Genomic DNA, 27815 nt, shown 5'->3' with positions numbered 1-27815 from the left:
GACTTTCTGTTGCCCCTCTGTAGGACAAAGGAGAGGAAGCAACATCCAGAAAGCTGTGATCCCCATGGTTTATGTGAATTGGACACGCACGGGACCTGAACACCACGCTGATGGGGGAGATGAAACAGAACAGCTTTCAATTCCCAAAATGTAAGACCACCCCAGGACCAGAGGGGCAAATCTCAACAGGAAGATGCTCAAACACATGTATGTTTATTGAACTAGAAAGGGGAAGAAAGCATCTCCCAGAGTCAGGAATAGAGAGAGAAGATAAAGCAAAATTTTCAAAAGGTAAACAGACTATTTTCCCCTCTGTGCCCCAGTTCTTGGTGCTCCCAGAGTTTAACCTGGAGGGTACAATGGCCGAAGACTCAGTATGTTCCAGGAGAAAGCACGATCCGAAATATTGCTGTGAAATTAGGAAAATTAGAAGTTGCCAGAAAACATGAGAAAAGATAAAAGAATGGAAGCTTATTCTTCAGGGTTCCGAGTAAAAGATTCAAGAGGCGCAGAGCAAAGTAAGAAGAAGCCAGGGTCTCTCCCACCTAAAGGCACTGTTAGGAGTCAAACATACACCTGGACACACGGCCTGACGCCATTTACATAAACTGTGAGAACAGGCAGCCCTTCACGCTGCTGCCGGACTCACAGGCGGTATGCACTTTGGCGGGGGTATCTGTGACTGGCAGGGGAACGGGACAGAGGCCTCTGGGGGGCCGGCCAGGCGGCACTGGGATCTGGGGGTCAGCTCTCGGGTGTGTGTTCAGTTTTGAAAACCCATCATCGGGCTGGGTACTGTATTAGGTGCACTTCTCTTTCTGTAAGTTACACTTCAGGAATGAGGGGTGAAAGGGAGAGGATACTGCTACCGTCCTGCCCCACTCTTCCCTAACAGTCCCACGACTGAGCGAGAACAAGAGCTCTTTAATTGATAAAACTGTATTTTCCGGGACTCCACATCTGACAACAAACAAACAAAAACACAAAAACCCTGCACTCCAAACCCCCAATCCCACGAGGGCACAAATTATGAAGGTAGAACGCAAATAATAATAATAACAACAACAATAATAATGGTATGTAGGTATGATAAATTATATATATAATTATATATAATAATTACATAGAATAACATATATAATCTTCTCATTAGTGAAAATCTTTCACTACTTGAAGGGACTCTAAATAATTACATATACATAGATATACATGAATATATATAGATGTATATTTGTGTAAATATAAGCTATACATATATACACATATAATGTATATACACATATATGGCTCCTTCAACCATGGCCTCACTAACTAGGCTGAACTGGTTAATTAATTCTCCAAGTTAATTAATTCATTAATAGATACTTTATAAATGAATTTGAACGTGAGGTTCATATAGGATTCAATCTACCATATGTTGATGATTACTAAAAAAAAAAAAAAAAAAAGTTACCTACCTTTAATGTTGTACTATTAGAATCTCTCCTGCCTACAAGTAATAATATATAAAAACAGACGCCCACAGATTTCTCTTTAGTAGTCTACTGAGTTTCAGTATAGTTGTTTTGATGACATTCCTAGTTAGTAGGTATTGTTAATTTTTCATTTAAAGGATCTCTGAGAATTTGATTAGTCTTCTCTCCTGAGAAACGCAATGTGGCAGAAATTGCTGGTAAGCTACCCCAAAGCCACACCTCACTCCCTTCCCCCATCCCTTCTTCAACCAGAGAAAATAGGAAGGCAAACATTTCACGCCCTGTCTCCCTTGCAGATAGCGAAAAGCCAAAGTGACCGCCGGGTCTCTGGATAATCAGATGCCAGCAGACATCTGCTTGGACCTCTACGTGGGGTTTCTAGGAAGGCTTCACTTTCCAGATGAGAAGGCTCATCATACTGAGTAGTCAGGGTGATTCTGCCCCTTTGCCTTCTATTACTTTCTCCCCAGAAGGGCAACTGCCATCTGTCAATGGTTAGTCGATAAACATCCAGATGCAGAAGCTGATAAGGAGAGTGGGGTGGAAAGATACAAAAAGGTCATGTCTCCGCAGCACTGCACCAGCCCGGGGCTCCCTACCACTAATGACTCGGGTTTTGGGTATTTGCAGCTAAAAGCGTTCCTTGCAGATGGTTGGACTCCTGCTTCATGGAGGGAAGGACAAAACTGAGACAGCCAAAATTCATGACTCAGGCATTAAGGATGAGATACAGACAACCTTAGTCTGAAATGAGAATGTATCATCATTGTTACATATTTAATCGGAATGTCTCTTCTGGGCAAGAGAATCTACTCTGATTACTATATGAGTAACAGACATACTGCCTACTAAATGTTTTAGAAATTCAAAGGGGAAAGTGATTCTGGTGAGCCAGAAGTGTCTGAGCTGGTAGGCCGTGAAAAGCGCGTATGAGGATAAGGGAGGGACATCCATATAATGCACAATCAGGAGGAACAAATTACATAAGCTTGACTATAACAGAATTCAACGAGGACTGAATTTTAATAGTGAGGTATGTTAAATTGCAGAGATCAAGTATTCAGATATTTTTTCTTTAGTCAGTGGACAGTGAAGTATTTGAGTTGAAACAAATGTGTGCCAATTGTTAATGAGCAAAAAAAGGGTCATGCATTAATTTACCTACCCACTGAGCCATTCTTTTTTTGAGCAGGGAGCCCGATGCGGGACTTGATGCCAGGACCCGACTGAGCCATTCTATTAACAGCCTCTCTATGCCACATACTAGCCATTAGACATTCAACCAACAATGTTTATGGTGCTTTCGCCAAGTGCCAGGTGCTAGTCCAGAGACTGATGGTGGACTTGTGAGCAGGACAGAGCCTCTACTTTCCTGGAACATATATTTTTGTGGGTGAGGTACAATATGAATAAATAAGAAAAAAAGTCAAAAGTATAGAGAAAAGGGGGCGCCTGGGTGGCTCAGATGGTTAAGCGTCTGCCTTCGGCTCAGGTCATGATCCCAGGGTCCTGAGATCGAGTCCCACATCGGGCTCCCTGCTCCTTGGGAGCCTGCTTCTCCCTCTGCCTCTCTCTCTCTCTCTCTCTCTGTCTCTCATGAATAAATAAATAAAATCTTAAAAAAAAAAAAAGTATAGAGAAAGGAAAGGGGGCTTACGTATTAACCGGTGACTATAACAGGTATGTGGGGCGGGAATGGGGGCAGCATTTCAAAGAGGATGGTCAGGGGAAGGCCATCAAGACACAGAAGGCTGAGAGTCCAGGTAGGGGGGATGATTGGGGCGGGAGGAATAGCAAGTGCAAAGGTCCTGGCCTGAGGAAAAGATGATAAAGAGAAAGCTAGTGAGCTTAGGGTGCAGTGGATGAGGGGGAGAAGTATAAGATAAGGTGGTAGAGACAGACAGGAAGGGCGTGACCCAGTGAGGCCATGTTGGTTAAGAAACAGCAAGTTTATTCACATGCAACAAAAATGATTCAATCAGATTTAAGTTTTAAAGATGGCTCTGGTTACTGAGTGGAGAGCAGATTCTAGGGACTCAAGAGTAGAAGCTGGGACATTGCTTTGGGAGAAACACACTGGGGAGCAAGGGCAGCTCACGGGGCTAATAGCCAAAAGGACAATGATGTCACTGTCCAATAAATATGACAGCACTACAGTGATAACAATTTTGAAAGCTAGGAAACCCAAAGAATAAGATCTGACCAGACCTGGTGTGTACAGCAAGACATCCATGAAGAAAGGATGACTGAAGTATGACCTACAGAGGGCCAAGGTTCATGAGGTCTGGGGGGCTCAAGAACACTCTCCACAAGACAGGGTAGGCCGAACATATGCAAAGACCCTGTGGTAGGAGGGAGGAAAACCTAAGAGCCTGAAACAGAGTCAGCTGACAAGAACAAAGAGTAACCAAAGAAGGACAAATGATCAGTGGAATGGATAGGATGGCTCATGGTTTATTTTGACACACCCTAGAAGCTAGGAGTGGTTTTTACATTTTTAAAGGATTATGACAAGAAAAAAAAAAAAAGATATGTAACAGAGGTGGTACGTGGCCTGCAGAGCCTAAAATGTTTATTATCTGACCCTTTACAGAAAGTGTGCTGACTCCTTGCATAGAAGGTGGACTATGGGGTGAGGTGGGTATGGAAAGAACATACGACCGTGCTTTGTCCTGATTTGAAATGAGATCAAACAAAACAAAGTGAAAGGCCTCTAGGATGTCCAAGTTCTAAAATTCCAGAGTAGAAACAATAGTGACCCCTGCTCCTCGCCTCCCTAGGAGCCAGCAGAACACAGGGTCCAAGGAGACAGGAAATCTTGCAGCATGGTGGAGTGGTTAAAAGTATGAACTCTGGGGCCAGCCTGCCTGGACTTAAATCCTGGCTCTGTGACCCTGAGCAAGTTAGTTAACCTCTCTGTGCCTCTTTCTCTTCATCTATAAAATGGCAAACTTTACAGGTGCTACTTCCATTCATAGGGGTATGATGAGACATAAACTGGGTAAATATTTGTAATGCACTTAAAACAGCACCTGACCCACCATGAGTACCACTAAAACGTAATAAAGCAAAGGTCACACACACTACATGCACAGTACATGACACAGAGAGTAGCTCAAATTATAGCTATTGAAAATAGCTCAAAAAAATAAAATAGCTTAAAAAATACATGTTAAATGAATGAATGAAAGGACTAAATACCACTGAGATATTCTTCCAGAACATTCTGAATTGGTGTATTCTATGACAACTGCATACAGTTTGATTTTCTTCTTTATGAGAAAACATAAAAGGGTCAGATGTTAGGTAGTCCTAGGAAAGATTTTTAAGAGTATACAAAATTACTTAATCTTTAAAGTTAAAAAAAAAAATCCTGTACCAGACTATGTTTTCAGAATTCTGGTACCACATGGCACAATGATATTAATAGACTACTACTACAGAATCCAGTATTAAATTCATGAGTCTACTGGCTAGTCAGGTTTTTGCCAATACTAAGAATAAAACTAACGGCATTCACTAAACGGTGCCAGGCATAAGAGAAAATTAAAGGAAGATTATAAAAACAGTGCTTTAGTATGAAATCAACTTCTCTTCAGACTGGCCTATCGGCTCTGCCCTGTTTGATTTAGTCAAATTCTGAAGTATGAGGCTGAAGTAAGCAAAGAAGAGCAACCCAAGCTTTGTTGTAAACTAGTATCACCTGGGTAGAGTATGAGATAATTTCTCTTCTCTCCACCATCTCACTACGTACTCATAATAAGAACATTCCAGGGCCGCCTGGGTGGCTCAGTTGGTTGAGTGTCTGCCTTTGGCTCGGGTCCTAGGATCGAGTCCTGCATCAGGTTCCCTGCTCAGGGGGGAGTCTGCTTCTCCTTCTGCCCCTCCCCCTTGCACGCTCACTCGCTCTCTCTCAAATAAAAACTTAAAAAAAAATAATATTCCAGCAATAGAAAAAAAAACAATCTAAGTACTAGCCCTAAGACATGAGACAAATCAAAGGTTGGAGAAGAGGTCACAGAAAACCGCCATGGCTTCTTCAGCATGCTGATGTCGGGAGAGAAAAAGGGTTGTTCCAAATCCTGAGCGTTAAGGACGTAAGATGCTGGGGTTGATACTGGATAGAATCTGGGGTAGAAAAATGAGCTGTGAAGGCCATTTCTGTGTCTCAGGGATAATCTGATGATGGACTCCGTATCTGAGAATATTAAAAAATTATTGTTAATTTTGTGGGTGAGATGGTATCGTTTGAGCTCTGCAGAAAAATGTTCTTAGGTTTTAGAGATGTAGAAGTATGCAGTATATTTGCTGCTCGAACTTTAAATCATAAAAAGTCTGCTGAAAGGGGGAAAATGATATTCTGGCAAGACTTGGAGAAAATATTAAGTTTAGCATATAATTATAGTAAAAAGCTAAACTGCTTTTTTAAAGACTATCTTGGAGGCATGAAAAGCTATATATAATCAAAAGCACTTTTTTTCCTGACAGCTTTATGAACCAACTAGGATTAAGGAGAAGCATCTCAGGTAATAAAAACTTTCAGAGTCATTTAAAGCTCTTGGTAAGTGAAACCCAATCTTGGTTAATCAGATGCTACGCCAGAAAACTCTGAGCACATTCCTCATACCTCAAGATTTGGCGATTGCTACGTACAGGTGATCTGTATACTTTTTGGGTGAAGAGGTGCAGCTATGTCTCTTTAGCCATTTTACCATATTTAAGCGTAAACGAGGTTCTAAGGGGTCTGTTCCACATTCAGAATCCTGTTATCTCTGGGGATGAAAGAGACAAAACTGCCTGACTTCCTGGCACTTCTTGTCTACTGGGGGGAGAGGTGACAACATAAGAAACCAAGGCAAAGATGTCTGAGCATGTTACAGGTGACAAGTACTATGGGAAAATACGGAAGCAGGAAGGCTGCATAAGGTATGCTGGAATAGGTAGTTGGGAGGTCTGACATAATATTTAAAGAGAATGATAGGAGAACAATGCCCTGAACAGGCGTCATTTCAGCACACAAAATGTGCCTCCCGTCATTTTCCGCTGTGTCTACACACACAGGGACTAATATAAAGCTATAGATGGTCTGTGCACAAAACAGCTGAAAAGCCCTCTAGAAAAGCCACAAAGCAAGACAGCAACCTCCCCTTTCTTTTAGGGACACCTTGTGAAGGACCCTGTCCTTACCAAGAAGGGAAGCAACCTGCCTGTTCCTGTGGGCTTCCCTCTTCTCTCTTGTGAGAAAACAAGTGGTTCTACCTAGAACTCTGCTCCTCCTCCTAGCACACTGCAAGAAACTGTGGCTACACCTTGTCCCACCCCAGAGTCTCAGGTAGGGTCCCATAGATATATCTGCCCTCATCCGCAGGTGGTATGAAGTGCCATTTATCCTTAAAACAAGTCCAAGGCCTCCCTTGCCCCTTTGTTCTTAGAGCCTGAAACAAGTGTTTTGTTTTTTAAAGATTTTATTTATTTGAGAGAGAGAGAGTGAGCGGAAGAGAGAGCACGAGAAGGGCTAGGGGCAGAGGGAGAGGGAGAAGCAGGCTCCCCACTGAGCAAGGAGCCCAACTCAGAACTCGATCCCAGGACCCTGGGATCATGACTTGAGCCGAAGGCAGCTGCTTAACCGACTGAGCCACCCAGGCGCCCCACAAGTATTTTAAATTGTAGGGTAAAGATGAAGACAAAAAGTAAAGACAAGCATAGTGTGCTACTACGATGGAGTCTTGGATCAGCCAGATATAGGAAAAGCATACTCAGGAGAGGTAGAACTTTTAGTTCATTTTCCAGGAATGAGCCAACTTTCTTCCTCTTCTAGCAAGCCAGCTTCCTTGGCTTATTGAGTTTCTTTTTTACAGTATCTGTAGTTACTGAGAAATTTGTAGAGTTAAAATATCAAATGCTGACACCGCACATTACAATGCAACAAATGTAGAAGGTACAGGGCCCTAAAAGGAACGGGGAAGCGCATTCCTTTTTAGGCTAAATCACTGGTAACAGCTGTTTTGAAAATCCTCTTTTCTCGAGGAAAAATTACACTGCGGTAAACTTCAGTTCACTCACCGTTCTTGTTCACAGAGACCTGCAGAGGGAAAACTGTGGGAATTAAAGGCACATTTTTGGAAGCCGCCTGTCAGCTATGGTGTGACCATGGGCAAGTGACTTATCCTGCTGCGACTTAAGTTTCTTTATCTTTAAAATGGGATAATAACATTTCCTACCCCTGGAGATGCTGTGAGCAATTAATATATGCCAAGCACTTAGAAGCACACCTTAAATGCTAACTATCATACCTATCTGCTGTTATTAGACTCTGGCTTAAATTTATGTATGATAAATATGGATTTTTCCCCCCCTTTTACAGGTGCAAGGTTTTGAAAATGGTCTCAATAAAAGTTATCATTTGTTCTTCATATACAATATTTTCCTTGGGGTTATTTCAGAAAAAAGAAACCTATGAAGACCTATTCTTTATTAGGTACTATGCCTAGTCAAGTCCCAACTGCTGACCACAGGCTTGGAGTCCTGCAGAGCTGGACAGGAAAGGAAGCACAGAACAATGATGTCAGAGGTGTGCACATTAACTGTAATGGGTTTTTTAAAAAAGTCTGTTAACAGGGCTTGGGAGGGATGGATTGAGAAGGTTATTAACAGGTGAACTAGGAACCGATGAGTGTACAGACATTGACAGAGAAGACCAGGCAAAGGGGCATTACAGAGATAGGACCCACCACGTGTACATTCAGGACGAGTGTGCAGGAAGGGCAGGTAGCCCAGCGGAGCTGGGAGACAGGAGGGGGTGCCGGGAAGTGAGTGAACTGCAGACACAGTACAAAGGACCTTATTTGCCCTCATTCCTCTAAGTGATTCAGAGCCTGGTAGAGAAACTTTAACAGAAGAGCAGCAAAATTAGATGTATTTCAGTAAGTCTGAGCTGGCAGAAGTACGAAGGACAGACAGGTGGGGGCGTCACAGGTGGGCACGGGAGAAGGCTCTCCAGAAGCCTGGCCAAGGAGGAGGACGGTGGTGAGAGCTTTGAGAAAAGAACAGAGCAGAACTGGTGACTGGCTGAAGGGGGCCAGTGACAGGATGAGGCTGATGTGTGGAGCTGGAGTTACTGGGTAGAGAGAGATCGATCACCAAGGGTAACAGGATACATCAGGAAGAACAGATGGTGAAGAAAGGAGATGCATGGGGTCAGCTTGGACCATGATGCAAGACAGTGTTGTAGAGGCCTCCAGACTCCAGCTGGAAATAAAGGACTAGAAATTCGGGCCAAAAATATATAGATCTGGGAGGCACTGTTTTTCTATTTCCATTAGGTAAGCAGCAATGCACATTTTTGTTGTTCCCTTAACACTCAAGAGCTACCATTTTTGAAAGACCACAGATAACAGACCATAACAGCCACTCATTTTCTGCAATGCTCGTATGTCCTGCTATGATATCTTATGTAACTAGAAATAGAAACTAGCCTGCTGAGGTCTAATTATGCTGTTCTTTCCTGTTTCTCCTCTTTCCCCACAAGGATAATTCAAGTTGCTTTCCAACTCAGTGATCTATGTGAAAAATTCCCCAAGGAGATGCTTTCTGTATTGATTCAAGAGCCTAATCAAGAACATCCTACGACGTTTAAAACAATAGCATATGAAAAGTCATTCGTTTAACAAATGTTAGTAGATATCAACTATGAACCAGGCATTCTGCCAGATCTGAGGCTCTAGAAGAGAAAAGGATATGATCTCTGCCTTCAGGGAGCCTACATTCTACTGCGGAGAGAAAGACGATCGGCAGATACATTTCTAAAAGGTGTAATTTATGTCAGGACAAAATAAGTAGGCTGCCAAAATTGAGACTAGTGGGAGGAGGATGTTTTGCAAAGTGATCAAGGGAATTCATTTTGAGAACATGATGGTGAAGCTAAGGCTAAAGATAAAAAGAAACCCAGAAAATTGGGGAAATCAGTACAGGGAGATTGCTCAGTTGTGGGGTGGGGAAGGCCTGCCATGTTTTGTACGATACAGGGACAGCAGTGGGGAGAGGGAGGCATGGGGCGATGCTGGAGAGGTGCAGAGAAGCTGGGTCAAATACGTTCACACCTGGGAAAGAACGCAAGGTACGTGTTGAGTAACTGTTGCAGTTAACGCCGTCCTTGGCATGTCAGCAAAAGGGTTCACTGCTTTTCCTCTGTGTATTTGCTTGTTAAGTGTACTCGAGAGCCACTAGCCCATCTCAGTCTTGGGAGTCCCACGGTTAGCTTTATGTACATGTCTACACTCTGTGTCCTGGCTGCTCTAAACAGAATGGCTTAAGATGTGTGTGCGGAAACGGGTGGGTATATAGTGGAGAGGCAAGGGGAGCTGAAATCAGCGGGATGCTGCAGTGACTCCAGCAAGAAATAGCAGTACTAGGATTGTACGAGAAACGATGGAGGCAAGTGAATGAATCCAGAATGGGTAGGCTTTGTGGCAAGGATGACATGAGTCCCAGGTTCTTAGCTGTATTTCCTAAGGAAGGGTGTAGGGCCACGACTAAGACAGATCAGCTGGGAGAGAACCAAGGTGGAGGGGGGGTGGGAATTAAGAACTCTCTCGGACACATCAGGAAACCCTATGCATCTGGCCTTAGTTCTTCAACCTCACCATACGGACCCTCGGACTTCCCACCTGGGGGCTAACCCTAGCTAGCCCGGGCTAACTGAATACAACTAGTATTATAAAGTCAAGGGTGTAGATTACAGCAATCAAGGAGAAGGGGCCAGGAAAGGAAACACTATAATAATCCAAGAGAGAGAACCAGAGTCAGGAATTTAAGAACAAAACAAAACAAAAAACATGGTATCAGGATGGCTGGAAAGAAGCAAACACAGAAACTCCAAAGCCTTGGGCAAAGAATGTATAGGGAAGACAGACTGGAAACGAAGACAAGTTATAAAAGAAAAAGGGCTTCGGAGCAAAAGCAAAGATAATCGGTTCTAAGGGCATATTAACCTTAAGGTGCTTTATACTGAAATTTCTATCCTATGAATATTTAGGTTCCTGAGCCCAGCAGCATCTGGTACCTGGTACCTTGATTAGGCAGATAAAGTTATGAGGAAACGAACTACCTTATTTGTCAACTAATACCAACGACAGAGCAAGAGCATATTCAGTCCTATTACGGGGTCACGGCTAAACATCACAGAGTTCTAAACACACTATTCCAGACAAAGATGCGACATTAGAGTCAATTTACCAATGTGCATGCTGGGAAAGAGCACTCCCCACGTGGGAAGAGGTGAGAAAGGCCACCTCGTTATGCATGTTCTGTGTGTGTAAATGCTGTTAAATGTGTTTCAGGGCCAACAGTAAGTTGGACATGAAGCCGAACTACGTACAGAGATGCGATGAAGTGTGGTCTCAGCATCCTGCTCCTCTGTGCTACTATCATAAAATCACTCTATTTTTTTTTTTTAAAGATTTTATTTATTCATCTGTCAGAGAGAGAGAGAGCACAAGCAGGGGGAGTTCTACGGCCATTTTCCAACCCTAGAAAAATCACATTTTCTAATGTTTTGCTTCCCTAAAATAAAAAGGACTTCTACATATGTATTCAAATTCATGTTGCTACCAACACCTATTTTAATAATGTTTTCAAACCTCATCTAGGATGGAAAGTGCTTAAGTCATTATCTATTAGTATTGGTTATAATTATTATGAGGCTCACAATACTTTCTAAAGACCTAATTAAGAAGGAACATGTTATAACAGCCCTGATTCTCAAACCAGAGGTGGGAGATTAGTCATGATGCCCTAAGGAGAGCTTTTCTAGTTGACTGTGTGAGGTAAGGGGTGGGAGAGTAGGTTGACAAAGGAACCAGCAGCCCCCCTCGGCCTGCCCTCCCTTACAATTCCACTCAGTGCACCACAATCAAGCCCACTCAACATTTTAGTTCAACATGCTCCCATATCTAAGCTTTAACTCCCTTCTAAAAGCAAGTACTATGATAACAGGTGGTAGCAATCTTCCCATGTTAGACGTAAAGATACAGGCTCACAAGGAAATTTTACTGGGTCCAAAGCACAATCTAAACCTTTGAAGACAGTTATGAGTATCTCTAAATTATTCTCTGTATGAATGGCTTCCTTCGAAAACAAGCCTTCTTAGATACAGGCTTTTTAAAATTTTGCGGAGTTTTTTGTGATAAGTTCTGGGTACCAGTTTAGACTTAGATGGGGAGACATTAACATCATGTACTACAGCTTGATTTCCTATTATAGGGGTCCTAGAAGCCAATTTATTATTACTAACTTCCAAATAAAGTTCCAGCATGCAATTTATTATTACCAAGGATCTGAGGAACAACACGGCTCAAGCAAAAGAAATCTCTTTGGGCTTAATATGCTGATACAGAGCCTCAGGCCACAAGGAAAAAACAAACAAAAAAAGAATAACATACTTTTAAGGGTCACCCTATATGGGATAATAGTGAATCCCATCTAAACTAGGGGTTTTACAATGAAAATAACAATATCCAGATGTTGGTTTCAGCAAGATGTTACTGTCTGGGGATACCACTGCCAGAAACCTGTTGGCATCACGAGGCTCTCTATTTTCCTCCTCATTTACCATTTTGTAATTCAGGAGATTTGAACAGTTCAATGAAAGACATCAGGAGGATAAGAAGATCTTCCTTTCCTCAATGGTGTAAGATCCTCAGCGGTGAAAAATCCAACCATGTAAGTTACTATTACAAAACGAACGGTTCCCTCGCACTTTGCATTCAGCCGTATCCGGTTACCGGGGCAGCTCTGTGCCGGTGGGTCCCAGCGAGCACGGTGATCACTGCCAGATGTGACTTTCCAATGGCAGCAACCCAACCCTGCACCACTTCAAAGGCATCTCACATCTCCTTTTCCAGCCATCACCTGCTTGCCAATCAGAACAAACCCCACTGGTTTGGCCCCATGGCTGAACTCTGCTTCAGACTATTAAAGCATTTTGTTTTCCTTCTTGATATACATGGGACCCAAGCTTATTAAATACGGAAACTCAGCATTTTTAATAAGACCGCAGAGCTGGCGGCCAGTTGCCTCAAGAGAAAAGGCGAGCTTCTGCTCCTCTCCTATTCATCATCTTCAAATTAGTTCCCTTATTTCAGTGCAAGACACAGTGATGCAGTCACCGCCTCAAACAGTGCTAGAAGCTGCCAACCAGCACGGGGACAGTTACGTCTCAGAGCCACACACTGGCTCATCAAATCCATTCCATTTGACTCATACACCAACAAAGATTTAAGGCTGTAATTTATCAGTTCTATGATTCACTTTGTGACTCTCCTCCGAAGTTGTTAGTCCCCACCCCCCTTGAGCATTTAAGACCACCTTCTCAAGATTCAAGGCAGAAAAGCAGCTGATAGATTATATACTCCAAGAATTTTAACTCCAGAGATCCAAATAAGCTTTAGTCAAATAAAGCCTCTCCCATTCTTTCTCAAAACCAATTTTAAAGACAGAGAAAAGTATACTGACCCATGAATAGACATGCATTTTCACAACAGCCTGAGATCAGGTGAGGCCATGAACGCTTCCACATCCCAAGCTAGCTGGAAGCCAACGTGGGCAGAACATACTACATGATTCAATGATAAGTCTTCATAAACCACCGATACACCGATAATCTATCTGTGACACACACTCCCTCCATACTACCATCTGGGGATCATTTTCTGAGAAGAGTTCTTACAGCACACAGACCTGAGTTCAGTCAGCTTTCAACTATCCCTAGCACTGTGCCACCACACAGGCAGCTTGAGCACCTCTTTAATGCTAACTGTAATAATGATCACGATCAAGGTGTTCCCTGCCCCCCCCCCCCCCCCCCCCGCCCCTCTGCTGGGCAGCTGCTGGTGCGGGTCTTTGCTCAAGTTTCTGGGAAATGATCAGAAATGGGCAGCACCCAACATTATTAGCACCTTCCATCTTTCTGGAAGAGGTAAGTCCCATGTTCATGTCATGGATTTAAAATATCTCCTAACTGTGCTCATGTGTAGGGTACAAAGAACGCTCCAAAGAGTGTGGGCTATGTTGATGCATTTACCGTGCCACGAGTTCTTACGGGAAAGGTGGAGGAAGACACTGTGAAATCTTATTCTTGTGCTTTATGCTGGAGCTCCATCAACAGCTTCAATGAAGCTACGGGCATGGCCGTCCTCAATTCAGAGTCAGCTCAGCATTCCCATCTTTTATATTTTGACATGTTACCTCGGGTTGGGGTTATTGGATTATCATTTTCCCTCCACAAATAGTGCTAACATGATGGGCTTACAGGCTGCATTATTAGCTCCATCTCTATCTCTATATGATGACCAGCTCACCTAAAAATAAGAGCCAAGTTAAGATGGCCCAGTTGTTGATCAAATGGAGATGTAGTTTTCATGTATATTTCTCTACATTCACAAACCCATTCTCTACCAAAAATAAGTTATCTTTGTGAAACATTCTGCATAGAAATATTGAATAAGAAGCCTTTCTTTCCTTTTTAAGAGGATTAGACCAAACAGACCTCTACTCATGTAGAAGTAGGATCTATAAATCCTCTGTCCCTCCATTAACTCGGGCTCCCCACTCCCACACAAATAAATAAAAGGCAAGAGCTTGAAAAGAAAGAGCTTGCTCCGTTTAGGTCAAAGTGAGGTTTCTCAAGTGGATTAAGTTAGCCTTCTGCAGCTTCTGGTCTTTTTGTAGGAATGTGTCACGACATACATTTTCCTTCCTATTTCCCATCTGTATTAAACTAATCTAAAGCTTTAGATTCTATCTCAGGCTTATAACTAGGGCAGATTAAAAGCTGTTGTTTATGAAATCAACACCTAGTATAATATCAGTCAAAATCAAGGATTTATAACTTCCCTCAAATATATATGAATCATTCAGTTGAAATTATGTAGGGGTTTGAAACTTTTTAGGATCTGAAACTTCTTATGATTAAAGCTGAATGAACTAATCACTTTTTAAAGTTATGATTTACATGTGCTCTTTAGGTGGAATGGAAGAAATATACTGAATGAGAAACGTGCAGATTATTAACTATATTTCATTAATGTAGTATTAATGGAATAAGAGCCTGCAAAAGGTTCTGCTGAAGTTTACATCTGGAATACCTATACTATTTGCTTGGCAGAAGACAAAAAATACTGCCATCTCCAACTATAGATACCTTAGCACAGATCTACTCCTAACTTTGGAAAAGCCCCCCAAAAAACTGATTAAATCATTCAACAAGTAACTATAGACATTAAAGAGCTGCGAACGTTAAATGAGTTAACATTTGCAAGGTATTCAGAACAGTAGTTTGCACACAGCAAGACACAGATAACATCTACTACGATTATTCTAGTCATGCACAGATTAAGGTAAAAGGCCCTAAACCTAGTTCGTACCCTCATGAAACTGAGTCTAGAAGACCCTGAAAGTCTGGAGGCAGGAGGCAGGGGCCATGTTATTAACAATAGTAAGAAACCAATAGTGGTGAATATGCAATGGTAAGATAAATTCATTTGCTGTTGATACTTCACTGTAAATAGGCATAAACACTACTGAGATACCTTTTAAGTACTGTCAAAACATTCTTATCTCTTAATCCAGTAATCCAACTTTTGGAAATACACCTTCAAGCAACTACTATATAATATGGGAAGAAATCTAGGCTCATTAAGGAATTCAAAAGCGTGGCCTCCATAACATTAAAAAAAAAAAAAGTCTGATGGGGCACCTGGGTGGCTCAGTTGGTTAAGCATACAACTCCTGATTTCAGCTCAGGTCATGATCCTCAGGGTCGTGAGATGGAGCCCCATGGACGGCTCCATGCTCCGGGGGGGAGTCAGCTTAGGATTCTCTCTCTCCCTCTCCCTCTGCCCCTGTCCTATTCATGTTCTCTCTCTCTCTCAAAAAAAAAAAGTCTGACGATGGTCACATGGATGCACAAATTTTGAAGGAATAGATATGAAGATTATAAAAGTATTTTCTAAATATTATATTATTTACAAATAAAAATTTGATATTTTAGCCACAACTAAATAAAAACATATCCATATGAACAAAAACAAACAGGAACACAAAATTTACAATGAGGTCAAATTATAGGTGATTTCCCTAACTCAAAACCTTCTGAAAAAGTATGATACATGTAATGGAAAAATATTTTCATTGGAGATAGTCTCCCATGCCTCTAAATATATAGAGTATTTCCAAATCAATTTATCCCAGAAAATATGCTGATATTTATTGTAGTCAAAATGGAGAGCAGTGATACTAGTAAGAGGAAAAATATTTGACATAATGATTTGAATTAATGAAGTAACTGGGTACAAACAGGAAGCTTTAATCATCCATTGTATTTGAGTGCATTTTTTTTTTTTTTTAAGATTTTATTTATTTGACAGAGAGAGAGACAGCCAGAGAGAGAACACAAACAGGGGGAGCAGGAGAGGGAGAAGCAGGCTTCCGTGGAGCAGGGAGCCCAATGCCGAGCTCGATCCCAGTACCCTGGGATCACGACCAGAGCCAAAGGCAGACACCCAACCATCTGAGCCACGCAGGCGCCCCATGTATTTGAATGCATTTTGATGATGGTCTTTTAAGCTGTGGATGCAGATGTTTGGAAGGTCTGTTTTCATCTCGAGCATTTCCATCAAGCACAAAAGCTGCACTCAAGACTCCTGGGATGTCTGCTTTTCTTTCCACAGAAATGTGGATTTTACATTCACAGGGGTTTTAAAGCATAATTTCCCAAGCTTTCCAGTCCGGAAGAAACCTCTAAACCAGTTTCTCAACCTTAGCTCTATTGACGTTTCTCTGTTGTGGGGCTGTCCTGTGTGTGGTGGGAGGCTTAGCGGTATCCCTGGTCCCTACCCACTGAATGCCAGGAGCACCCAACCCCCTCCTTGTGGCAACTCTAAATGTGAACAATTCCAAGGGTCCCTTGGGCAGCAAAATCACCCCAGTTGAGAACCACCGTTCTAAACTCGTATTTATTCATTTTTAAAATCGCACAGTGCTTGCCAAGAGCTAATGGACGGAGCTAGTCTCATGACTATCTAGAACTTGTACTTCTGAAATTTTTGCCTGCTGACCTTTATTTTTTAGTTAAGAGCTCCAATTTGACACTGAAGAACAAAAAAACGTTTGCTTGGTTCAAATCGGAAAGCTGCCCTAAGGGTGGACATTTATTCAAAAGCTCAGAGAGAGATGAATCTTACCTTCATCTGGAATTCCAATCTCGTTTCATTTTATTCTATTTTATTTCATTTTTTGAAGCAATGAAAAGATATTCAAGTAATAACTATACTAATGGTGCTAAGAAACTGTTTATAAATATTCCTGAGGTACCAGCATTTTTTTTTTTCAGTATTTCTAGCTTAAAAATAGTTAAAGACTTCTGATGCAATTTCGCTTTATTATTGTATATCTGGAATGTTATTTCTTGGTGGTTTTGTTTTAAAGCCCCATTAGTTTAACTCTGAGTTACCAACTATGCCTGTTTGTATTTGATGTGAACACCAATTCAATTTAACTCAAATATTTGTTGAGCCCCTAGTTTGTGGAAAAGTAGGCCAAATGTTTTAATGTGTAAAGTCACACAGGTCTCCTAACAAATGTAAACCCGTGGTAAGTAGAGTAGGCTATTAACCCTCGGTATACCAGCAGGGTTCACTAGACATAATCTTACCTTTTGAGTTTTATTTTGAGTCGTTCTTGTAAGGGTCGGTATTTCTGACTTTTACCCTTTTTAGAGAGGTTTTATTTTTAAAAAATCAAATAAAGCTCACTTTATCTTATAATTACTTTTATCAGTCCACTGTAACTTTTTACGTACTAAAGATTTTTTGCAACACTTTCCTATTTTTAACATCCCAAGAATTATTTCACCATTATTCATTAACTATTTCCAACTATGCTGAAGAAGACCAAATAATATGAAAATGAAAGGATGAGGAACTGCCTACAAGGATGAGGCAACAGGGAAATCATCACAGGTTTATTCCTGTGTTCCCAAAGTATTACATCACCTTTCCAGAAGGTATGGAAGAAGTCAGGAGACTTCCATCGAACACAACTGAATATCACAAATGTTCATTTTCCACATTAGCAAACAGGAGAAAAGGAACAGGAGGTACTTCATAAATATTGAACAAATCAGACTAAGAATGAAACTGATCACAGAAATAAGACCTCAGACCATGAGTCTTTCAGATGATGATATCCTAGATGGATTTTCACAGGCCCAAGAACTGAAAAGTGAGCAATGTTAGAATTCTAAGAAAAAAAAGGAAAGCATTCTCATACACATTGTCATTTAACAGGAAGGATGACACTGTTCACTGTTTTTGCTAAGGAGATGTGTGACAGTATTTTCTCCTCTTTTATGCTTGCAATAAATGTTATCACGTTTAGGCCACAAAATTTTTTGGATACAGTTTGGCAGTAGACAAATACCAAAGGCAGGAGTGCCTACAAAGGTTATAAGAAGTAAAGAACCAGGGTAGAAATGGAAAGAAAACAAGCAAAAAACAAACAAACAAACAAAAAGACTGATGATTCTAATGGGTGTTTGTAAGACCAAACTGAGAAATATTTTATAATTATGGACAGAAAGTGGCTCGCTCTCTTCGACAAAATTATGAGCTCTCCAAGTTTTACAAGTATTGACTTTTACAATCATCAAGTGAAAATGCAAGAAAAAACCCAAGAAGTACAATAGGCTATAACCTAATAGAGATGTATTTTAAATCTGCAGTCAGTATTTATAAGATGAATATATTCCAGGTTCATGCACAGCAGGTGACTGGTTAACCGGTAGTTGCATTCAAAGAATACTGTCCATTTCAGAAATCTCTACCTTCAAAATCAGGAAAAGATGGAATTAAAATCTGCGTTTACTACATTTAAATTTTAATTCAAATTAAAATATTGACATTAATTCTTATTAAAATTTTCCAAATGAAGTTATTTTTCACCGTTCCTTTATTCCTCCTTTTGTAAAATAATTTAGACTATAAGAAATTATAATAACAAAAAGGGTCCTCAGTACCCAGGTAAGTCCGTGGTGCTGGGCTGGCTTTTTTTCTGGGGAGGGGAGGGGCAGAGGGCGAGGAAGAGAGAAAATCGTAAGCAGCCTCCGCGCTCAGCAGCACAGACAGGAGGCTCAGTCTCAGGCCCCGAAATCAAGAGTTAGAACGCTTACTTGACAGAGCCACCCAGGCGCCGCGCCCCTGGGCTGGCTTTTATGGTAAAGTGCAGGGCAAGGCAGGCAGGAGTGATTCGGCTGACCGGGCTCACGTAGCACTGTAAGGTCTGGTACGTTCCCAGGTGTGCACACATGCGTGTATACAAACACATGCGCACGTGAGCACACATGCACATACACGGTTGAGGAAATCTTCATCAGCCAAAGAAAACTCTCCTGTGCAACAAAACACAGCTCAGAGAAGGGCATGGTGAGATGCAGTGAAAAGCAATCAGTCATCTGCATCTGAGTTAAGTGGCTTTTTTTTTTTTTAATTAAAAAGAAAAAAAAAATCTCATTATCTAAGAAGACACACTAGGTTACCTCTCATTACAGTCTCACCAACGTTTGCAACCCTGAAAACAAGAAACTATGTCACCTCAGGTTCTGTTTTGTGGGGGGAAAAAACCGTGAGGACCGACTCCCGAGAGGAAAAGTGCTATTATAAAAGAATGAGAGGGTCTTCCCTTACGTTATTTGCTGTACAAATTCAACAAGCCCTGTGGATGATATGATTTTTCAGGCAGATTCTACAGTTCCAGGTGGGAGCAAACTGGCCCCCCAGAACTGCACTCCCAAGGCCTGACTGCATACATTAGTCTCCTAATGAATTTTCCCATAGAAAAATCCTTACCCGTGATGACTGGAATCTGTACACTATTAAATAAGCAAGGTACATTACTGATCCCTTAAATAGGTATTTTGAGGTGGTCTGAGAACTTAATCACTGTAACACTGGGGAAATAAATACTGAGGTAATTTACAAAAGGACTTGTGAACTGTAACTGATCTGTCCACATTCAGTCTCTTGAAAGACTTACCTCTTTTTCAAGAAGGTCATAAAACAGAGCTCATCCCACAAAGCATGTTTTCCTAAATGCTGCATTAGCAACAGGAACACACTCACCTCCTACCCAAAACAAATCTCATTAACTACCAATCAACAAAAGTGTATTAAACTGTGGATCACATCTTGTTTCTGGGAAGATCAGAGTGAGGCTTCATTTTCTCCTCTTCAAGAACTGTCATACGGTGTACCCCCCCCCCCCAGGATGTGTTAAGTAAGATGGGTTCAATTCCTGTTCTGACTCTGCATTTCAAGTATCACAAGGAGGGCTAGCTCCTGGAACGAGGAAGTGCCAGCTGGAAGGAGCCCAGTTTGTTTGCAGGTAGGTGATACAATACCTCTTTCTTCGCCTGCCCGCTTCGCCCAGACAGTAGGCATACATGCCTGCAGGGCTAACAGAGAAACACTGAACAATGAAGTGCTACAAGGACCAGATATCCTAATTATAGGAAGTTCAAAACAATTCTCTGGCATTTTAAAAACATGGGAAAGTTACAAAAGTAATAAAAAATTTAAGAGTTCAATCTTAGAATATATCACTGGGCTATCTATAAAAACCATTGTCTTAATGGACAATCAAGGGTGATCAGGAATTTGAAGGATCTGGGGCTACAATGTCCTGTACAGTGGCCACCAGCCACGTGGGACTTTGGAGCAGTTGGAATCAGAACGAGAGAGACTGGGCGTAAAAAACACATGCTAAATTGAAGAGACCTTGTGTGAAAGAGACAAAAAAAATAATGCAAAATATCTCATTAATAACCTTTCCATATTGTTTACAGGTTGAAGTGACAGTATTCTGAATATATGGGATTAAATAAAATGTTATTAAAATTGATTCCCTGGCTTCTTCTTGCTATTTTAAAAGTGGCTATTAGAAAGTATAAACGGGGGGCGCCTGGGTGGCTCAGTCGTTAAGCATCTGCCTTCGGCTCAGGTCAAGATCCCAGCGTCCTGGGATCGAGCCCTGCATCGGGCTCCCTGCTCCACGGGAAGCCTGCTTCTCCCTCTCCCACTCCCCCTGCTTGTGTTCCCTCTCTGTCAAATAAATCAAATCTTAAAAAAAAAAGTATAAACGGGGGCATCTGGCTGGCTCAGTCAGTGGAGCGTGCGACTCTTGATTTCAGGGTTGTGAGTTCAAGCCCCACATTGGGTCGTAGAGATTATAAATAAATAAACTTAAAAAATAGTATAAACATGCATTATGTGGCTCACATTGTATTTCTATAGGAAACATCTGAGCTAAAACACAAGAGAGGTTCTATACCTCTACTTATGGACCATGAAGTCCTTACCAAAAGCTATGAGAAATTTTTTTTAAATAAATAATTGGATTTGGCTAATATTTCTCAAAGACCAGTGTGTAAGACATTTTTGGTACATAAACTGTAGTTTGGCTTCTGTCAGATAAAAAGAGAAATAACTACAATTAACTGGGAGAAAAGTCAACATAAATAAAATAATACAAAGCAAGGGTAGGACAGCGAAGCCAAGTATTTCAAGGGATAATCAGAGAAGACTTGTAAAGGAGGTATCTTTTTGGGTGAACGTTAAAAATACACAGGATTTGGGCACCTGGGTGGCTCAGGTGGTTAAGCGACTGCCTTCAGCTCAAGTCATGATCCTGGAGTCCCGGGATCGAGTCCCGCATCGGGCTCCCTGCTCAGCGGGGAGTCTGCTTCTCCCTCTGACCCTCCCCCCTCTCATGCTCTCTCTATCTCATTGTCTCTCTCAAATAAATAAATAAAATCTTTAAAAAAAATACATAGGATTTTACAGGTCATGATAAGAGGTAGCACTTTAGAACTTACAAGCAGCTTTGTGGTAGATTAACACCATCTGATGACAAAGAAAATGCATTTTGAGAAGGGGCACAAAGGTGGGAACAACAGCCCAAAGAAAAGGCCGAGGGTATGGGGTATCAGGAGACAAGGTGAGGCCTGTGCACAATGCTGAACACAGGCTGGGGCCAAGTAATGAGTTCTGGATGGCCTGTAAGGGAACTTTAACTTCACTACAGGCTGCAGGACGCATCAACGATTTCCTATCAAGGGTCAATAGGATCAGAAATGCAAAATAGGATTGTGACTAAGGCGTGGAGGAATTATCTGGGAAGAGAGTGAAGAGATTTGTGGGTCAGGTAGAATAAATGCCGAGTAATGAGAAGAGAAGTCAAGGTATGATGAATCCTGTAAGAAAAAAAAGCACAAGGGTAACAGGAAGAAGCGAGGCATTGATGCAGGAAGGAGTAATCAGAGGAGTTAAGTGTTGTAGCAGGTAAACGACCATCTGAACTGCATGGAACAAACAACACTCCTCTGTAGGAGTGTTGTAGGCATACAAGCATATGAAGAGATGCTCCACATCATATGTCATCGGGGAAATGTGAATTAAAACAAAGAGATACCACTACACACCTACTAGAATGGCCCAAATCCAGAACACTGATGACACCAAGTGCTGGTGAGGAAGTGGACCACAGAAGCTGTCACTCACTGCTGGTGGGAATGCAAATGAGTACGGCCACTTTGGAAGGCAGTTTGCCAGTTTTGTACAAAACTGAACATCCCCTGGGGCGCCTGGGTGGCTCAGTCGATTGAGCATCCGATTCTTGACTTTGGCTCAGGTCATGATCTCGGGGTCGTGAGATGGAGCCCTGAGCCAGACTCCATGCTGAGCGTAGATCCTGCTTGAGATACTCTCTCTTGGGACGCCTGGGTGGCTCAGACGGTCGGGCATCTGCCTTTGGCTCAGGTCGTGATCTCCAGGTCCTGGGATTGAGTCCCGCATTGGGCTCCCAGCTCAGTGGGGAGTCTGCTTCTCCCTCTCCCTCTGCCTCTCCCCCGGCTTGTGCTCTGTCTCTCTCACTCTCTCAAATGAATAAATAAAAAAATCTTTAAAAAAAAAAAAAAAAAGATGCTCTCTCCCTCTCCCTGCCCCAACTCATGTACTTGCTCTCTCTCTCAAAAAAAAAAAAAAAAAAAAAAATCCTTAAAAACAACAACAGTAATAACAACAAAAAAACCCTAAATATACTCTTACTATACAATCCAGCACTTGGGCTCCTTGGTATTTACCCAAAGGAGCAAAAAACATAGGTTCACACAAAAGCCTGCACATGGATGTTTACAGCAGCTTTATTCACACTGCCCAAACCTGGAAGTAAGCAAGCTGTCCTTTAGGACGTGAACTGATAAACTGTACACATCCAGACAATGGACTATTATTGAGCACTAAAAAGAAACAGGCTATAAGCCATGAAAAGACATGAAGGAAACTTAAATGCGTATTACTAAGTGAAAGAACCTCACCTGAAAAAGCCTACATACTGTAGGATTCCAACTATTTGACATTCTAGGAAAAGTAAAACTATGAATACAATTAATAAAGATCAGTGGTTGCCAGGGCTGAGGGGGGGGGGGCAGGGAAGGGATGAACAGGTGGAGCATAGAGGATTTTTAGTGAAAATACCCTGTATGATATCATAATCATAGATACACGTCATTATGCATTTGTCCTAACCCATAGAATGTATAAGACCAAGAGTGAGCTGAGCCCTAACTGTAAAGTAGGGATTTGGGAGGATAATGTGTCAGCCTTAACAAATGTTCCACTCTGGTAGGAGCTGCTGATATTGGGGGAGGCTACGCATGTGGGAGCAGGAGGGGATGATGGGAGCTCTCTGTACCTTCTTCTGCTCAATTTTGCTGTAAACCTAAAACTACTTTTTTAAAAAAAAGTACTGAATAAATTTTTTAAAAAAATCCAAGAAAGGGAATGAAGGTAATCAAGTGGTACTCAGATAGAACATAATTATAACAGGCAAAATGGGAAACAAAGAAATGGAAGAAGGTACAGAGGGATGTTGAAGTAGAGAAAATTTGTTAATTTACTCAACAAACACGTACGAGCACCTACTAACTCCCAGGTACCATGATGTAGCAATTTATGACAAAGGACTGTGAAGGGGTCATCTGTGGAGCATGAAGGAGAGTGATGCTAGAAACCAAGGAGAATGAAGGTGGCTTGGATCAGCTGCTATGTGGAAGGTGATAGGTCAACAAATCGTGATAATTCGGCAAATCTACTAACACGAAGATCCTAACTGATGTTACAGCATGAATAAGAATGGAATTAACTGATAGGGTCATGTACATGATACATCAACCTTACAAAACTCAGAAACAATTAGAAGGAGAAATTACTTTTTCCCAAATACAAAAGACTGACAAAAATACGGTGAGAAAATGGGAAGGGTATCAACAAGTCTAGGATATTCAAATGAATATGTAAAAATAGTTATCCACTGGGTCTACCCAGGTTAGAAAGGACCCTCCCTCCCAGTCCAAAAAAAAAAAAAAAAAAAAAAGAGAGAAGAGAAGAAAAGAAAAAGAGGATGGTGGGGGGGCACCTGGGTGGCTCAGAGGGTTGAGCATCTGACCTGTTTTCTGCTCAGGTCATGATCTCAGGGTTGTGGGATCGAGCTTCACACACGGGGGCGGGGGGCGGGGGAGTCTGCTTGAAGATTCTCTCCCTCTCCCTCTGCCCCTCCTCCCACTTGTGTGTGCAACCGTTCTCTCTCAAATAAATAAATAAATCTTTTCTTAAAAACGTAGGTTTTATAAGACATTAAAAAATGTTTTAACTGGGAAAGAAAGAAGGCCTGGCAAAAGCCCAACACTCTCAGGATACAGTAAAAATACCCATTTTTAATTGTAACAGTCCCTGCTATATGAATGGCCACAAATGGTGGGTCACCAACCTTGAGACAGGGTCATAAGTACACAGCTAAGTCTAATTTTAACAGCAGTCATGGAGCTCTCTTGGTTTACTCACCATGATCTGGGTTGTTTATTAAGTACAGAGTCAACGCAATGATGGGAAATGAGCAAGTATCTAACAGACTATGACCAAAGGAAATGGTTGTCCAACTTTAAATTCCCTTTTTAACACTGGTTGCGCTGCCATAACGTAGTAAGAGCCCTGATGACAAGATTTTTTCAAGAACTTATTCTGAAACTTTTAAATCTAGATATGACTGAGGAAAAAATATGCAAAAACTATCATAAACGCCGTAAGAACTAGGCAATTCTCCAACGTTTAGACAAAGCAGCAATTAAACCCAAACCAATGGACATTTCTACACCTGGCTCATGGAATACAGGTGAGGGACCAGCCACGGCCCAGAACACAATCAATCAATCCCATGGAAAAAAGCTCGGATGCTTTCCCACTGGCAAAACCTGCTCTCCACCGAACTTTCAACTTTTATGGAGAGAAATACTGTGAAGCATACAGTTCACTTTCCCCTTATTTCTTCTCTTGTTCTTCGTAATTCACTTAGTTGTTTGTTTAACTTTATGTCCTGCTACACTGAATACAATTTTTCTAAATCTAGCAAAGAGGGAACACAAAAAAGCTTAACTAACAAAAAAGTTATGGTAAAATTGGACAATAGCCACCAGAGAGAAGCCTGACACTATTAACTGATAAGAAACAGCAAATTAGGGGGGGTGCCTGGGTGGCTCAATCGGTTAAACGTGTGACTCTTGGTTTCAGCTCAGGTCATGATCTCAGGGAGTCTACTTGAGATTCTCTCTCCCTCTCCCTCTGCCCCTCCCGCCCCAACTCCCTCTCTCTCAAATAAATAAATAAATCTTTTTTAAAGAAGAATATATATTTGTAAAATATACAATATATATTTGTAAAATGTAGTTGTTTTGTAAAATTATTTTTGAAAATTCTAAAAAATACATTGTAAAAAAATAACTGACTCTGTAAGTCAGAAAACTTTATAGTAATAACCATAAGTCTTAACAGAGCATACTTAATGTTCTTTTGGAAAATCTGTGACACCAGGAAACATTTGAAGGGATCCTGGAGGAAAAGCAGAAGTGAGATCATCACCACCACTGGGGGATGACAGAGCATGAAACTGAAGATGGAACCAGATGGTTTTTCTAACCCCCAAATTCTAGTTTTTTAATTTTATGGCTTGAATATAGATGTTTGCTTTTAATAAAAAAAAAATAATCTAGAAGTTATGGGATTAAGATCTCAAAGAAAAAGAGGTGAAAATATAATTCTGAACTATCATGAAACCAGAGATGGTTAACGAATTTCAAGCAAACACTTATGAATGCCTCTGACTTCATTCACAAAGGCAGAGATGATTAAAGGCCAAAAAACCCACAAAGACAAACAAAAACCCAAAACCAATCTTTCTTAACAAAAATTTCAGATTTTACTGACTGATGAAATAATCCCAAAATCTTGTTTAAGAGAAATTTCTAAATTATAGACCAAAACAGAAGTCCAGTCACTCACTCAGATTTCAATTCTTTCAGAACTACATCTTACACTACCAGTGGAATTTTCATCCCAACTTTGGAGATGAAAATGAAATATTTAAAATTAACTCAGTGATGGTTGATTAGATTAAAATTACACAGCTGGCCGTAACCATAACAGGAGTTCATGGTTAGATTTTTTTTTTCCTCATAAAAGCAAACTCTTGACAGGAGTGGGCAGAGATCCCTTTAGTGAGAAATGGAAAGACACGTCTGTAGAAGAAACAAAACTATATACTAGATGTTCTGGCATCTACGAGATGTTCTGGCATCTACGAGAATTTGCACTTGTTGGGAACAAGGAGGGCGTCACTTACAAAGTCGCCAACTGCAAGAAAGGGAAAACACAAAGGCCGCCTTACCTCCCATCTGCATAGTCTGTATCTGCTCCACCCCACCAGACATCTGAGTCGTCCTCCTCTGCATCCGCTGAGTCAACGTTGTCGCTTTCCTCAGCCAGCGGGCAGCATACAAACTCTACCCCTCGGAACTTGTCAATTCCACAAGGCAGCAACATGCCATAGTCGTGCAAATTGGTACTCTTCTCACTACAGGTCTACAGAAGGTAAGGAGAACACAGTGAGGGCGGGTAGAGTAAGAAAATCCCAAGTATAATCTTCAACACAGAGACCCAATATATCAAGAACCAATTTCACAATGGAAAGGGCCATTTGCTGTTCTGAGTGGATTTACAAGTTTCTTTAGCACAGACTACTTTGGTACCCTTATTTTTTAACTATAGAGACATGTTGTTATACTACAGAAATTAGTAAAAACAACCGGAATGGAAACTCTTTAGGAAAGAGGATATGGAAGAAGCCTGCAGTGCGAATGGATATCAGAGAACCAATGTTCTGTGGTATCATTAGTGCATCAGGTAGACATGATGGATCCATGTACATCCCCAGCTCACTTCCACCTCCACTATACATGGAAGTTTCTCTCATGTGGACATATCTTATTCTAGAAATTCAGACTCTCTTGGCTCACTTCCAGAATAACAATCCTGGGAAGAAAAGAAATTATCCTCTGCTATGAATCAAAACTTAAGAGTCTAAATTAGAGATTTCTCCACCAACATCTTTTTGCTTTCCTGGGATTTGCTAAATTTGCACAAATCGAGATTAACATAAAGCTTTGAAGGCATCCACTGGTGACAGAGGAAATATTAATAATTCAACACATATGGATAAAGAATGAAAATATTACAGACTGTATTTTGACCTCACAGGAATTAAAGTCATTTTTGTTTCTTAGTAACAAAAAAAATTTTTTTTTTAAACTCAGAACAAATGAAAATGAAGTTATCAGATGGGTAACCGAACTTCAAATTACCTGGTTTGCTTTCTTAAGATCCAAAAAGCTCTTAAACCTCCAAAACACATTTTTCTATAAAGAAAATTTTGTTTTACAGTAAATTGGAACATACTATTTTATAGAAGGCAAAATTAATGCTAATTCTCAAGTGGTGTTTTTTGCCTAACAACTTCAAAGCTATCGGAGCTGGATCAGGGTTTCTCACCCTCAGTACTATTGATATTTTGGGTCAGATAACTCTTGGAAGAGAGACAGAGGCGAGGCTGTCCTGTTCACTGAGGAACGTTTAGTAGAACCTCTGACCTCTAGCCCTCAAATGCCAGTAATACCACCCCCTCCAACTGTGACAACCAAAACTGTCTCCAGACGCTGGCTCATGTACCTGAAGAGGGATGAGGGAACAAAATTGACCCCATTTGAGAACCACTGAGCTAGGCAAAGGAGCCTAATTCTAGGAGACCGATCTTCCACAAAAATTATATACACTTAGTAGAAAAATTTCACAATATATCAAAGGGACAAAGCGGTTTTGAAGATGACAGTAAGTTACATTTTATGCT

General features: G+C 41.2%; 1 protein-coding gene across 8 annotated transcripts in view; it reads right to left on the bottom strand.

Moving 5' to 3' along the window:
* APP (amyloid beta precursor protein) overlaps window positions 1–27815 on the bottom strand; it is a 258489-nt gene that overhangs the window by 122443 nt on the left and 108231 nt on the right. For all 8 annotated transcript variants that reach the window (XM_064579840.1, XM_064579848.1, XM_045902608.3 and 5 more), the window contains exon 5: window positions 26301–26494. In XM_064579840.1, coding sequence (XP_064435910.1) covers window positions 26301–26494 — 194 coding nt within the window. The remainder of the gene's footprint in view (window positions 1–26300; window positions 26495–27815) is intronic.

Source organism: Mirounga angustirostris, unplaced genomic scaffold (genome assembly GCF_029215605.1).
Source record: "Mirounga angustirostris isolate CCGP_5_RB_7025 unplaced genomic scaffold, mMirAng1.0.hap1 SCAF_1, whole genome shotgun sequence".
In the NCBI taxonomy this organism is placed as follows: Eukaryota; Metazoa; Chordata; class Mammalia; order Carnivora; family Phocidae; genus Mirounga; species Mirounga angustirostris.
This window is presented reverse-complemented; position numbering and strand designations above follow the sequence as displayed.